Source organism: Phoenix dactylifera, chromosome 1, assembly GCF_051530095.1.
Source record: "Phoenix dactylifera cultivar Ajwa chromosome 1, Ajwa_hap1_PhDact_Kaust_v1.1, whole genome shotgun sequence".
Classification (NCBI taxonomy): domain Eukaryota; kingdom Viridiplantae; phylum Streptophyta; class Magnoliopsida; order Arecales; family Arecaceae; genus Phoenix; species Phoenix dactylifera.
The window spans coordinates 58,944,137-58,957,742 of NC_143190.1; the positions used below are offsets into that span (position 1 = coordinate 58,944,137).

The following is a 13,606-nucleotide window of genomic DNA, read 5'->3' on the forward strand; positions in this document are numbered from 1 at the left end:
TATTGTAGCTTCCAACATGAAAATAAATATCTCCAAAATAAGTTAAAATATGGAAGAGCGAGTCTCTTTCTCTGGGCATGTGTGTATGTGTGCATTTGTATGTTGAAAAACTTGAGCATTTTGCAGGCCAATATGAACATTGGAAACTAAGAACCCATTTAATGTTGTTTTTGTTTTAAAAAATTCCAAGAAGAAAGAAAAAGGAAGATGAATCTTCTTTGGTGTTGATACAACCTTTACAGAAAAATTATACCATATCTACTGCTTGTATCATATGGCTATGCATCGTGCCAATCCCTATTTATAGCCCCAATATTGGTGCAAGCGGTGGAGGATATAGTTTGCCCCACGTGGTCATGGAACACCGAAGGGAAAGTTTGGAAGCCCAAACTTTAAAGGCCGAAGATCTTCAAGTCACCGTACTAAGTGGAGAGGATTCCAATCCTTTGTATTTTTTGAAGAACCAGCAGTGTTAATAGCCATTCTATATGTCCTCATGTTTTTTTTTTTTTTTTTTTGCGGAAATATGTCCTCGTGTTTTCACACACATACATTCTATTGCATTCAAATAATTAAGACAGCTTGATTTCAAACCACCATATAACAAATAGCGTTCAAAACTGTTACAATATTTTAGCCATGATGAATCTCTTATCGAACATTATGTGGCGAATGTTCCATGTCCCACTTTGCAAGTTGTAATTCTTCGCAAATGAATAGTTCTCAGACAAAGGAGACAAAAGTTTGATTATCATGTCGGCGTCCAAGCTGGTGGGCCCCGCGATTTGGCCGTCCCCTTCGTAGCCTTTCCGGTGGGCTACTTAATCTTATCAGTCACGTATTCCGTGTACATAGAGACGGAGGCCTAGAGGAAGAAGACAGAGGAGATGAGAGTAATAGTAGTAGAAGCACAGAAGCGGTTCTCCGCTCCTCTGCATCGTCTTCCTTCTCTTCTCATCTTCTCCATGCTGCTAGTTTTCAGCTGCTTTGATGACCTCGGTTGTGGAGCCCAGAAGCTGGCTGAGGAAGAAGGTAACTCCATTTTCTACGTCTACGCTTTCTTCTCCTTTTATTACTCATCTCTCCGTTCTTCACCAGTGATTCATGGTACAGTAACGGATCCTAATATCAACTAATAATTTCCTTTTATTGCTCCATTTTCAAAGTTGGGGGAAGCAGTTGGCTTCCTCCATTTTGCTTTCAAAAACTGGAAAAAAAAAAAAAAACAATAACGTCCTTCCTGTTCTTCTGCTCTCCTTCTATTGATTCATCTAAGGGACTTGCTCCCGTCGAATCCAGCTACCACGTCTTCCAGTTGATCTAGGGAAGCAAACGACGATGGAAACGAAAATCTGCAACCTTTTCTTTTCTGAACCCAGGAAAAATTAAATAAAAATGAAAAAAAAGCTAGCTATCTCGTTAAATCTAATCTTCACTAGAATTTGGAGAGTTAAAAGTGTACCCGGAGGGCTCGATGGGGCATCCAATCTTATAATGCAATGTAGAGATTGGTGTACAATAAATTATGTTTTCCAAGTCAGCCAGTGGCTCATCTCTCAGCTGGTGTTGGCTAGTAGTTGAATTTGGCTTTGCCTTTGCCAATTTTAATTTCTAGACATAGAAAAGGGAGATGGTATATGAAATGATGATGATGAACTGCAGTTACCGCACTAAGGTTGATTGGCTACAAGTTGAGGAAGGAGTGGAACTTCTCAGTGGATCCCTGCAGCAAGACGGCAGGGTGGCTGGACCCTGCAATCACCAAAACGTTGGTCAACAACGTCACCTGCGACTGCAACACCACCCCCAAATCATGTCACGTGGTTAGCATGTACGCTCATTTGCTTGGAATTTCTTTCATTTTCACTGCTCTCCATCTAATCCTTCCTGGAAAATTAACTCAAAAAATCTTTTGATTTTTTCTGCAAAGAAACATTATAGTTTTGTAGGACGGGATGTTTTGAAAGCAGAAAGAGTTTTAAGATCTTTGCTACAGGATTGTTGCTACTTTTTTTTTCCTATTTTAATCACACTGCCTGTCTACTATGAGATCTCAGGGTACTCAAGGGTCAAAACTTGACCGGAGTTCTGCCGGAGGAGTTTGCTAATCTTACCTTCTTGAGAGAGCTGTAAGTATGCATGGTAGAAGTACAGCAGGACCAGTGGTGGTGATGGGATATCAAAATCATGAAGTTAATTTGCTTATGTTACAGAGATCTTACACGAAACTATCTTAATGGTTCCATTCCCCCTGCTTGGGCTTCGCTTCCCCTCACCAAAGTGTAACTTTTTTCTATCCCTTTCTTCTTCTTCAAAATAAAAAAAAAATCCTTTCTAGAAATAAAGACAATGAGAAAAAGAATTATAAATATTTTTCTTCTCTCTATAATTGTATTCACTATTTCATAAATAACAGGTCTCTTCTGGGAAACCGAATCTCTGGGAGGATCCCAAGTGAACTTGGAGAAATCATCACTCTTGAGAAGCTGTAGTACTTCTTCCCTCTGTCTTCATTTCCTCTCTTGCCCTTCTCTCTCTAAATTGTTTTCCAAATTTTGGCATGACAGCGAGTTGGAAGATAACCAGCTGCGAGGCCCGATTCCGGAGGCCCTTGGTAACCTGATCAACTTAAAAACTCTGTAAGATCCCATTTCTCATTTCTTGTTCTTAAGAATCGGTGATTATGGCCCCGTTTGGCAGTAGAGCTTTTTGAAGTAGAGTTTTATATAAAAAGCTACTTGTTGTTTGATCATCACCATTTCAAAGGAATGGTGAGCTGATGCAAGTTACTCCCCTTCTGGTATTTGTGGGCAACCCTGCAAAGAGAAGGAAAATAACCAGTCGGTAATCATTAACAGGGGCAACGCCCAACTGACTGTCCTCTCACAAATTTAACCCATCAAGAGAACCAAGAGGCTACTTTAAAAGTTCTAATGTCCTTTCTGCTGTTGTTTTGTGACATTCCTTTTTTTTTTGTATCCTCTCTTTCTGTCATCCCTCTTTTTTTTTTTTTTTCCTAAAATCTTTCCGTCGTCTCTTGCAGCACACTTTCATCAAATAACTTGACCGGAGAATTGCCGGACTTGCTTGGCAATCTTATGAACCTGATGGACTTGTACGTCACAAATGTCTTCCTTTGGATGGTTACCATAATGGCTATAAATGCTGTTCATTTGAATAACTTCTATAGGTTACCGCCCTCAGGAGACTGTTTATTTGAAGTGTTACTTAGGTAGCACAGGAGCAAAAGTTAAAGAGAAAGGGAGAGAGACTTCCATTTTGAATTAATGAATTGAGGTAGATGCTAACATTTTCCAACTCTCTTTATGCAGTAGAATTGATGGAAACCCAATCTACGGCAAAATTCCCAGCTTCATAGTGAACTGGAAGAAACTCCAACTATTGTGAGTGCTCCTACTACTCACCCATGTTTATCTTTTTAGTGTTTCTGCCATCTCGGCCTTCAGATTAATCAATTGAAACCTGACCTATTTGTTTGTAGAAACATGCAAGGAACGTTGATGGAGGGACCATTCCCTCCCACCTTCGCAACATTGGAGTCTATGACTGAGTTGTATGACCTATATCGCTGTTTTTCTCTGTTTTGAATCTTTGATTGGTTTGATTGTTTCTAGTTAGTTAAGTTTTGTGAATGGTTGGGAATGCAGGAGAGTGTCTGATTGGAAAGGAGGGGACGGAAAGTTCCCTCCATTGCAGAATATGAGAAGTATGAAAGAATTGTACGTCTGACTAAAATGGAACCACTCTGGAGAGAAGTAATATATATAGCTGCAGTCTATTTCTTTTCCTTAACTCAGAACATGCACATTATTGCAGGGTGTTGAGGAACTTGTCATTATCTGGGGGAATTCCTGATTTTATTGGGAAGCTGACGAACCTTCATGTGTTGTGAGTTTGTCCAGAGGCTTCCCTTAAATATTTCTAGATTCATCGGTCGTTTGCATTAGAATTCAGTTCTCTCTCTGTCTCTCTCTATGTCTCTGTCTGTGTGTCTCTCTCTGTCTTTGTGTTTCACCGTCTACTACTAAGACAACTGACAATGCTTGTTATTAACATGGAAACGAACATTTCCTTCTTACAGAGATCTTAGCTTTAACTACCTGACAGGTCCAATTCCAAGCAACTTTGAGGACCTACAGGAAATAAAATATATGTAAGCAGCTCAGATAAACTTGGTTGTATTGATACTAATAAGAATTACTATAATTATTAAGTTTTATTCAGCTTCCTAACCCTTATATTTTATGTTTCTGATTTTCTCCCATATCCACCTCTTTTCTCATGTAGATACCTTACTAATAACAAGCTAAGTGGTGCAATACCTGATTGGATCTTGACTAGCCAAAAGCATATGTATGTTATATATACGTTATTTTAGAACTTTCTATGTTGCATTTCATTTGCTTACGGCAATTGGCAATTTTTTTAGTTTATAGAATTCATCTCCATTTTATAATATTTAAAATTGCAGGGATCTTTCCTATAACTCTTTTACAGGAACACCAGCACCATCCGATTGCACAGGGACCGTGTAAAGATTCTCACGTTCTTTACTTCTTTTTGATCGAGTAGTTTCAGTAGGAGTTGTTTTATTCCTTCTCTAAAAAATATTATTTTTTCCTTGTAGGAATCTGGTTTCCAGTTATTCATCAACATATGATGACTCGTAAAATTCTTATATCTTATCATCTCATCTTTTCTGAACTGATATTGATTCTTATTGTTTCAATTTTAGCATTAAAACTATACCTGAGTAAATTTTCCTACTTTTTTTTCCTTCTATAGAATAAATGCATGTTTAAGGAGGAATCTCCCTTGTTCTAGGAAAGCTTCAAGTGAGTACTTTGACCTGGAAAAGTCTCTCTTCTTTACAAGAACTTTGAAGCATTTGTTTGACCTCACTAGGATATGCCAACATATCCGAACAAGACCATATTTATGTTTGACTGTCATCATGTTTCTCGGTCATTGTAGACTACAACTTGTTCATAAATTGTGGTGGTGATAGTGCGATCATTGATGGCAATGAATATGAAGCTGATAAATCAACACAAGGTATATCAGCGTATGTTCCATCTGATAATGGAAACTGGGCTTATAGCAGTACAGGAGACTTTGTGGAAAATGAGGATGAAAGCTACATTGCGACAAATGCATCAGTGCTGAACATGATTAAGCCAGAACTGTACACAACCGCTCGTATGAATCCTCTGTCCCTCAAATACTATGGTCTTTGCTTACAGAAGGGAAATTATACTGTCAATCTTCACTTTGCTGAAATTATGTTCACCGATGACCAAACATACTTCAGTGTTGGAAGGCGTTTATTTGACGTATCGATACAGGTCGCTGTTTTTATCTTTACAATCTTCAGGTCTCATGTTTCTTTTACTTCACATAACCTAGCAAATATTGTATATGTTACAGTATTTGTCATATAGTGTACATACTCCTTTTGAGCAAAATGTATGTCTCACGTATGAGAAAAATATATTTATATTCTGTAATGCCAATATTAACACATGAGCCTAATTTATTCTATTTATTTTTCTTCGACTTTTTTGCTTTAGTTTCTTGTTTATTTCTCTATCGGCTACTAATACGCACACCATAGAAATAACAGTTCTTGAGTGACAAAGCTGCTAATTTATGCAGGGCAAAAAAGTTTTGCAGGACTTCAATATTGCAAAAAAAGCAAATGGGACTGGAAGGGCAATTATAAAGTCCTTTACTACTGTTGTAGATGGCACTCTGGAAATTCATTTTCAATGGGCTGGCAAAGGGACAACCGTTATTCCTAAACTAGGTGTATATGGACCTCTTATATGTGCAATTTCAGTTACACCAAGTAAGGCCTAAAAGCAGCCTTCTCTCCTTCCCTTTTGAATTACTTGTATAATGAAGGTCTGATCATATCTTCCTTGTAGACTTCAAGCCTCATACAGGAGAATTATCTGTTGGAGCCATATTGGGCATAGTTGCTGCTTCTTGCATTGTCATTGTGCTGATCATAATCTTGTTATGGCTTTGGTTTAGAAGAAAAAATGCCGGGAACAATGGTGAGATAGTAAAGCCTCAGTTTACATGATGGGTTATTTAAGTTTTCTTTGGAATTATCAAAAACCACTTATTTTCAACGAGGACCTTGTGGCTTCAAGATTGCAACTAGAAGACTCTGTCAGCACCACCTCTTATGGCTTGCTAAGAATACTGTGTTGTGATTTGCAATCCAGAGACTGAACCAAATTTTTTTGACTTTCAGCCATTTAGAAAGTGAAAATTAGCACCAGGTCGTTGTTGCCATTTGAAATTAATCCTTATAAAATTAGCTATTTTAGGTTTATTCCTATGCACGCATAGTTGGGGTCAGTTCTCCCCAAATATTTTTATCAAACTACTTCTGAAGTACCATGTTAGATCTTTTTCTTTTTCGACACTGACATACAATGAAGTATCATATAATCTCAGTCATAATCTGAGTTGTTTGTATGATGTTCATGACGGTTATTACTGGTGGAAGCCTTATAATATGATTGTCATACCAGAAATATGTAGACTTGACTTGATGATTGTGTTCATCTAGAGCTTTATTTTAAAATAATTGTTAGATTTTATCTCTCCTTGCATTTTTTTTCTTATGAAGATGCTGTGCATATTCAGAAAACTAAAAACAAAATAAATCATGGGAAAAGTTAATTTCATCTCGATCACTGTTTTCCAATATGAAAGCGTTCCGAAACCCAAGCATTATTAACTAATGTATCAAACTTAGTAGTTTCTAAATCATTACCCGTGCATGCAGAATTTCGGGGCCTAGAGTTGCAGACCAGTTACTTCAGTTTAAAGCAAATCAAAGCTGCGACTAATAACTTCGATCGTGCAAATAGGATTGGTGAAGGTGGCTTTGGACCAGTTTACAAGGTATATATAAGCATCCCCTTCATTGATAGCTTCATTTCCCTCCTGGATAAATTCCTTTTTTTTCTTTTATGACTTTCAGTAATTTTTGGAAGATAAAAATTCTAGATGTTGCTCTTTGCAGAGATTTGAACCTAAAAGGAAACTATCATGTTGCAGGGTGTGATGCCAGATGGTTCTCTGATAGCAGTCAAACAACTTTCTTCGAAGTCTAAACAAGGGAACCGTGAGTTTGTTAATGAGATAGGCATGATATCAGCCTTGCAGCACCCAAATCTTGTGAAGCTTCATGGGTGTAGCATTGAAGGAAATCAATTACTGTTGATATATGAATATATGGAAAATAATAGTCTAGCCCATGCTCTATTTGGTTAGTGCTGCTTTTGTCAAACTTTCTTAGCATTCTGCACTCAATGGCATTTGTCATGTTATGTTGTTTGTTTTGACTAATTGTTTTCATCGGGAAAAGATAATAAGGGCATGTACTTCAACAGGTCCGGAAGAATACCGACTGACATTGGATTGGCGAACAAGGTGTAAGATTTTCTTAGGAGTAGCAAGAGGTTTGGCATATCTACATGAGGAGTCGAGGTTGAAGATTGTTCATCGAGACATAAAACCCACAAACATTCTACTAGACAAAGATCTCAATGCAAAAATTTCTGACTTTGGTTTGGCAAAACTAGATGAAGAAGAGAATACACACATCAGCACCCGAATAGCAGGAACTGTGTAAGTTAGCAATTTGCTTCAAAGGAAGTTAACGTTTCTTTATATGCATTTTAATAAATTATTGCTCATGTAGTCAAACTGAAGTTGGCCTGTCAAGATTCAAGAATATCAATTTGAAAGTGTTCGCCAAAATATCTATAAATCTTGGTGGTTCTCATTCCACCACCAACACCATACCCCTGCTTACACCCCCCCCCCCCCCCCCCCCCCCACCGGCCCCTTCCCGCTTTTTTTTTTCATTCATGAGGTCTAGGACAAGTTTGCTGGGGTAGAGGACCTCACTTCCCCGGTTCTGCGGCTCTCTGTTACTTCACTTGTTTTAGTGCCTTTTGTTCTCCCTGGGATTGGATTCCCTTTTGGCTAGTCCCTTGTATCCTCTCATTTCCCTTTTCCAATCCACATACTTGGTGGTTTTCCCAAAAGTCGGTTCAAATAGGTAGGTAATAAACTTCATAAAGATGCCAAAGAGTACGGAGTATTAACCTGTAAAAGAAACCTGTTTATGAAATAATTCATAAATAAAATATACAATTTTGATTGCGTGCATTTGCATGCATGTGTGAATTCTGTGTTAAGCCATGTATGTTAACCATCTTCAGAGTTGACCTTCTTGTTTACTGGTAAGAAAAAGTTCAGATTTTCTTAACATGCATGCATGTCTACGCCAATAGCTCCGAATAAGTTTCATTTTTTGTTTTTGTCCCTCTTTGCATCTTCTTTGTCTCCTTGTAGCGAATGATATTTATTAGGTGAAAGAAAGTATGAAAATCTTAGTTCATGATATCGGCTCGTCTTAGTTTGCTAGCACTTCGGTTTTGAACTTGAGACCTCTGCGTCAACTTGCTGAGCTACCAGCTGTTGGCAGTCTTTGTATGCATTTAGTATTTCATAAATTGTGTGACCATGATCTTTAATCATGCAGAGGATATATGGCTCCAGAATACGCCATGAGAGGTTATTTGACAGACAAAGCAGATGTTTATAGCTTTGGAATTGTCGCATTGGAGATTGTTAGTGGAATTTGCAACACAACTAGAGCCGGGGAGGACTTTGTTTATCTTCTGGATCGGGTAAGTAAGAATTACTGATTCTATGTTTGGTCAGGGATTGGTAACAAAATTGTAATGTAGTAACTGACCAAAAGGTCAATGCAATACTGCCAAAATACTAAGTGATATCTAAAACTGGATGCTAATCGCTTTTTGGCCAGTTCAAAAAATTAATAATAATAATAACATCAACCATCCGAGCCTCCTAATTAGATGGCTTTTTTATTTTTTGAGGAAGAATTAGATGTCCATTTATGAGATTCAAGGAACATGATAAAAACCACCTAATAATGAAGTCCTTCCAAAGCATCCGCCTGGGACCATCGAAGGCAAAAAAAAAAAAAAATGGGACAAGATTTCTTTTGGGTTTCTGGTAGTAGAAGGGAAGAGGCAAACCTCTTCCCAGGATTACAAGCACTCAAATCCAACACCTTTAAACATAAAATCAGGAAGAAATTTTGTGATCCTAACTACTCCCCCCATGGAAGATCTCAAGTTTGCAAGCCCATCTGAGACTATGAGTGGATTTGAGAATGGAAGATAAAGGAATTATTTTGGTATTTTGCTTTCTATTTTTTCAGATAAGCATGTAGCACTTATATTTATATATGTATCTCCTTTTCCTGTAAATGCACTGCAGGCCTGTGTTTTACAAGAGCAGGGAAGTCTGCTCGAACTTGTTGATCCAAGTCTTGGTTCGAACTACTCAAAAGAAGAGGCACTACAGATGTTGAACTTGGCTCTTTTATGTGCCAACCCATCTCCGACTCTCAGGCCAGCAATGTCTACTGTTGCGAGCATGCTAGATGGGAAAACACCGGTGTCCATCCCATCTATGAAGCACATGAACACCAAGAGTGAGGAATTGAGATCCAAGTCCTTTGAGAAAATCTTCCATGAGATCCAATTGCAGAGCATTTCGATGGATGAGCAATCGGCCGATACCTCAGCGTCTGTCCATAGTATAGAAGAGTGTTCTCTTCATTCCTCAATAAGCAAGCAACATTCAGATTACACAGTAGATTGAAGTGGAGCGGCTCTCCGTCACATAATATGAATGTTCTCATACATATTGGAAGCAGCCACCTCAATATGTATGCATAGATATGAAGACAATTTGACTCTTTTGCTCGTCTTGGTCGTTAGTTCTGGGAGTAGGTCATCTAGCTAGGGGGATAGCAGTACTTTCTCTTTTTGTTGTTATAAAGAATGAAGTGGTTATTCTATCAGAAGCAACCTAAAGACATTGTCTATATTGTGTAGACAAAGCTCATATGCCACGAAGAATGTGTTTGTAGGGTTAGTTTTACCAAGAATTGTATTGTTTTAAGGAGAAAATAAGGAGTATGCCTTGTGTTGTCAGCAATTGCTCTGTAATTTGACAGGAAACAGCTCATACTCGCAAGAAGAACAAATGGAAAGGTTTCAGTATTCCCCCTGTACTTAAACTGGATTAGGAAGCTTCTATTATGTGTGCAATCAATTGTAATGGTATAATTCGAGATACAAAATAAAATAGAGCTGAAATACAAGCGATACAAGAATTTAACATGGTTCGGCATTAGACTCATGTCCACTTGCCCGAGGAGGAGAAAAAATACACTATATCAAAAGAAAAGGTGGAGGTGGATTACAAAGAGAACTAATCTTGGTGCAAAGTTCCCACATCTATCTCCCAAAGCTTCATGGCACCAAGCTTAAATGAAGAGAATATACAAGGATCCATGTGGGAGCATATTTAGTTCAAATTGTTAAAATTTTCGAGAAAAAGAACTTATTTTGGATTGAGAAGGCTTTTTTTTTTTTTTTTTTGGTACAATGGCGACTCGCATTAGACGTGTATGAGTACATCTAGAGAGATCAGGGAGAAGAAGAAGATGACAGAGGGGGGAAAGAGCGGGCTTAATACTCTCTCAGAAGAAAGGACCTAAATGGTGCACAGCATAGAAGGCTACCTAGTCAGAAGTATTGTTCGTCTTCCGAAAAACATGAGTGGCCCGAAGAAGGCCAGCCCTTCTGCAAGCTTACAAATATTTTGAGGCAACGGATGCTAGTTGACCAGGCTAGGCTCGCCCTAAATTTACTCGATCATCTTGGCTGAATCACCTTCAATATGAACACAATTTGCACCTAGATGCAACCTAGAATGGTCGACAAGGCTTCAGCGGCTGGTTTTCGTTTTATATGTAGTTAATTTCTGAACTTTAAATCTCCGTGAATCTCCGTAGAAGTGTGTAATTCCTGTGTCTCACGCTAAAGGACAAAGGACCCTGTTTAGACTGCATATGATATCTCTTCACGGCCGACTACCATTTGGCTGGCTATTCTTCCTCCTCTTCCATAAGAGACGGAAGACCAATCCATGATATCTGGTGGATCGAGAAGTTGCCGGAGAGGATTGAGAAAGGCGACAGAGGAAGATTTTTACGTTTTCAAGACAAGCTGGGCACCCACGCGTAGCTTTTCCACGCCAATCTCCCGCACGGAGACTTCATTCTTATGGATCGTCTTAAAGCAATTTTTTTTCCCTCTTTCTTTTTTATGCATGGCTCCTATCCGCCTGGACCTCTCTCATGTACATTTAATATAACCGTACTATTAATCAAAATTTTAAGGTTTTAATAATAGTCTTATATTGAATATTAAATTAAATATAAACCTATATGTACCAAAAAAAATTCAGTATAAATCTACTTAAATATAAAATTTTATCTTGGATACTCAAATAACTAGATCTTTTGAATAGTTAAAGATTTTTTTTTTCTTTTTTTGTATAAAGATTAATTTTATCTTTATTTCTCTTCCCTCTCTCAAAAATTTTATGATGATTCCAAAAGGTACAACTCTAGATGGACGGATGATCATGTACCCACTCACTTTTCGCATCAAGTGCACTCTTTGAGCATTTGAGAAAAAATGATTATATCCACATAAAAATCAAGGGAGATTTCTTCAATTTATTTTATTAATTTTCACCATATTTTGATTTGGCTGGTCCAAACTCAATCTTGATTTTCCTTTGTTAGTATGCGCTTCAAAAAGAATAGGAGCAGTTCGTTGTATCTTGAGAGTGGACAAAATGAAAAATATAATTCTAAAAGAATCGGCCAATAGTGCATCTAGCATTGCCAAGAGATAAAATTATGCGCGGAAAATTTTTGTGATTTTGTAAGAATATCATCATAAAAAATGCCATAAATAAAATAGTTAATAGATTCACATAATATCTAAAACTTAACTTATTTTATTTAATGTGCGCAAATCATGCATTTGGGCATAAAAGCCCATCATACCGCAGAACTCCCGTTTGTTTGATCGATGGCTGAGAGGCAACATAATGTTGAAATGTAAAAGCAACTTGCTTCTTTTTTTTCTTCTTCTTCTTTTTTTCTTTTTTTTTTTTTTGTTTTGAAAGTAGCTTGTTTTGAGAACCATGAAAATCCAGTCATATATGAACCACTTGGCCGAAGAGCTAGTCTTGTCAGCTAGTTACTGAATGAATTGGTCTAAGCTTTGAGTAAGGCCCTGTTTGGGGGAGCTGTTGGCAGTAGAGCTGTTGGAAATAGAGCTGTTGGAAGTAGAGCTGTCTGAAGTAGAGCTGTTATAAAAAGTTTGCTGTTTGGTAACTACATTCGTAAAGTGCTGTGGTACTTTGTTTTGTTTTTGGTAAACAAACTAAGAAAGTACTTTTGTATGACAAAATTACCATAAAGGACATTGCATAGTATTATACAACAGAACATAATAAAACCTAATATAAATTTATATATAAATATACGATATAGTATAATATTATTGTAATATAAAATAATATTATGTTAATATAGCATAATAGTAATATAATTATTAGAATAAATTAATATTTGGTAATATAACATAATATTAAATTATTTAACATAACATATTAATGTATTATGATATAATGTAATATATATTATATTTATAATATAATACAATAATAAAAGTATAAAATATTATAATTATTAGTATAAATTAATTTCTCATAATATAACATAATATTAAATTATTTAAAATAACATATTAATGTATTATAATGTAATGTAATATAATACAATATTTATAGTATAATATAATATATAAAGATATAAAATATTATAATTATTATTATAAATTAATTTTTCATAATATAACATAATATTAAATTATTTAAAAAATATAGCGTGGGCCGCGAGGTTGATGATTAAAAAAAAAAACAATAGATTGATTTTGGAAGGTATGGAAAATGATTAAAATTTTTTTCTTCTAAAATGTGGTTCAAGAGATGCATACAAAAATTGAAAAGAAAAATACCTTTTCTTACAGAAGGGAGTCTGACGGCTAAGATTTTTGGCTCCAGCAGATTTTTAGGTTTATAAAGGGATAAACTATGTAATTATGTTATTTTAATATGGGCATTTTTGTCAAAAATACAGTTTTCCGAAAAAGCTGAAACAGCTTCCTCCCAAAAGCTCCAAATTGGAGCTTCCTCCCAAAAGCTGTTTTCAGCTTCCCGCAAAAGCTGAAACAGCTTTTCGAAAAATTTACCAAACACAGTTTTTCATCTAAAAGTACTTTTGGAGGGCCAGAAAGTGCTTTCTGGCCCTCCAAAAGCTCCCCCAAACACTTTCTGGCCCTCCAAAAGCTCCCCCAAACATGGCCTTATCTCTCTAGAAGGAAGTTTCATAGACAGAGATCTAGTTGCCACCATTAAGGTGGTTCATTCATTACAGCAATGATAATTATATCTGTTGCTGGAAATTGGACCCGGGGGCAATCTTCGGTCGAGGAGAGGGAGCGGAAGGTGGTTACTCACGGCGAGGCGGTGGTCCGTCGACGGGCGGCGTCCTCCGTCTGGGGCGATCGGAGAGAAGGGGCGGCTGGTTCCC

The 13,606-nt window shown here is 37.0% G+C and overlaps 1 protein-coding gene across 4 annotated transcripts; it reads left to right on the forward strand.

Annotated features, from left to right (window-relative positions):
* Nucleotides 1-829: 829 nt before the first annotated feature.
* LOC103695883 (putative LRR receptor-like serine/threonine-protein kinase At1g53430) lies at nt 830-10,151 on the forward strand. Of its 4 annotated transcripts, none has more exons than XR_015971672.2 (24): nt 830-1,032; nt 1,663-1,831; nt 2,058-2,129; nt 2,214-2,282; nt 2,417-2,488; nt 2,568-2,639; nt 3,044-3,115; nt 3,333-3,404; nt 3,503-3,574; nt 3,669-3,740; nt 3,838-3,909; nt 4,103-4,174; nt 4,309-4,374; nt 4,493-4,552; nt 4,649-4,687; nt 4,807-4,856; nt 4,996-5,366; nt 5,677-5,869; nt 5,949-6,080; nt 6,824-6,942; nt 7,064-7,309; nt 7,434-7,671; nt 8,594-8,741; nt 9,361-10,086. XR_015971672.2 is itself a non-coding variant. In XM_088708029.2 (24 exons), exons 1-24 carry the CDS (start codon nt 888-890, stop codon nt 9,402-9,404), a joined length of 2,712 nt encoding a protein of 903 aa, XP_088564155.2. In that variant the 5' UTR covers nt 832-887; the 3' UTR covers nt 9,405-9,553. The 4 variants fall into 4 exon arrangements, 3 of the variants coding, with proteins under 3 accessions (XP_088564155.2, XP_088564151.2, XP_088564149.2); XM_088708029.2 differs by having other exon boundaries at nt 832-1,032; nt 7,099-7,309; nt 9,351-9,553; XM_088708023.2 differs by having other exon boundaries at nt 833-1,032; nt 7,099-7,309; nt 9,361-10,151.
* Nucleotides 10,152-13,606: the final 3,455 nt, after the last annotated feature.

What these genes read in the sequence shown, in the direction of transcription:
- LOC103695883 (XM_088708023.2), top strand. Translation starts at nt 888, where the DNA reads ATGAGAGTAATAGTAGTAGAAGCACAGAAGCGGTTCTCCGCTCCTCTG. An exon ending in CTTATGAACCTGATGGACTT is followed by an intron (nt 3,116 to 3,332) that starts GTACGTCACAAA and finishes CTCTTTATGCAG; the next exon opens with TAGAATTGATGGAAACCCAA. An exon ending in ACCCGAATAGCAGGAACTGT is followed by an intron (nt 7,672 to 8,593) that starts GTAAGTTAGCAA and finishes TTAATCATGCAG; the next exon opens with AGGATATATGGCTCCAGAAT.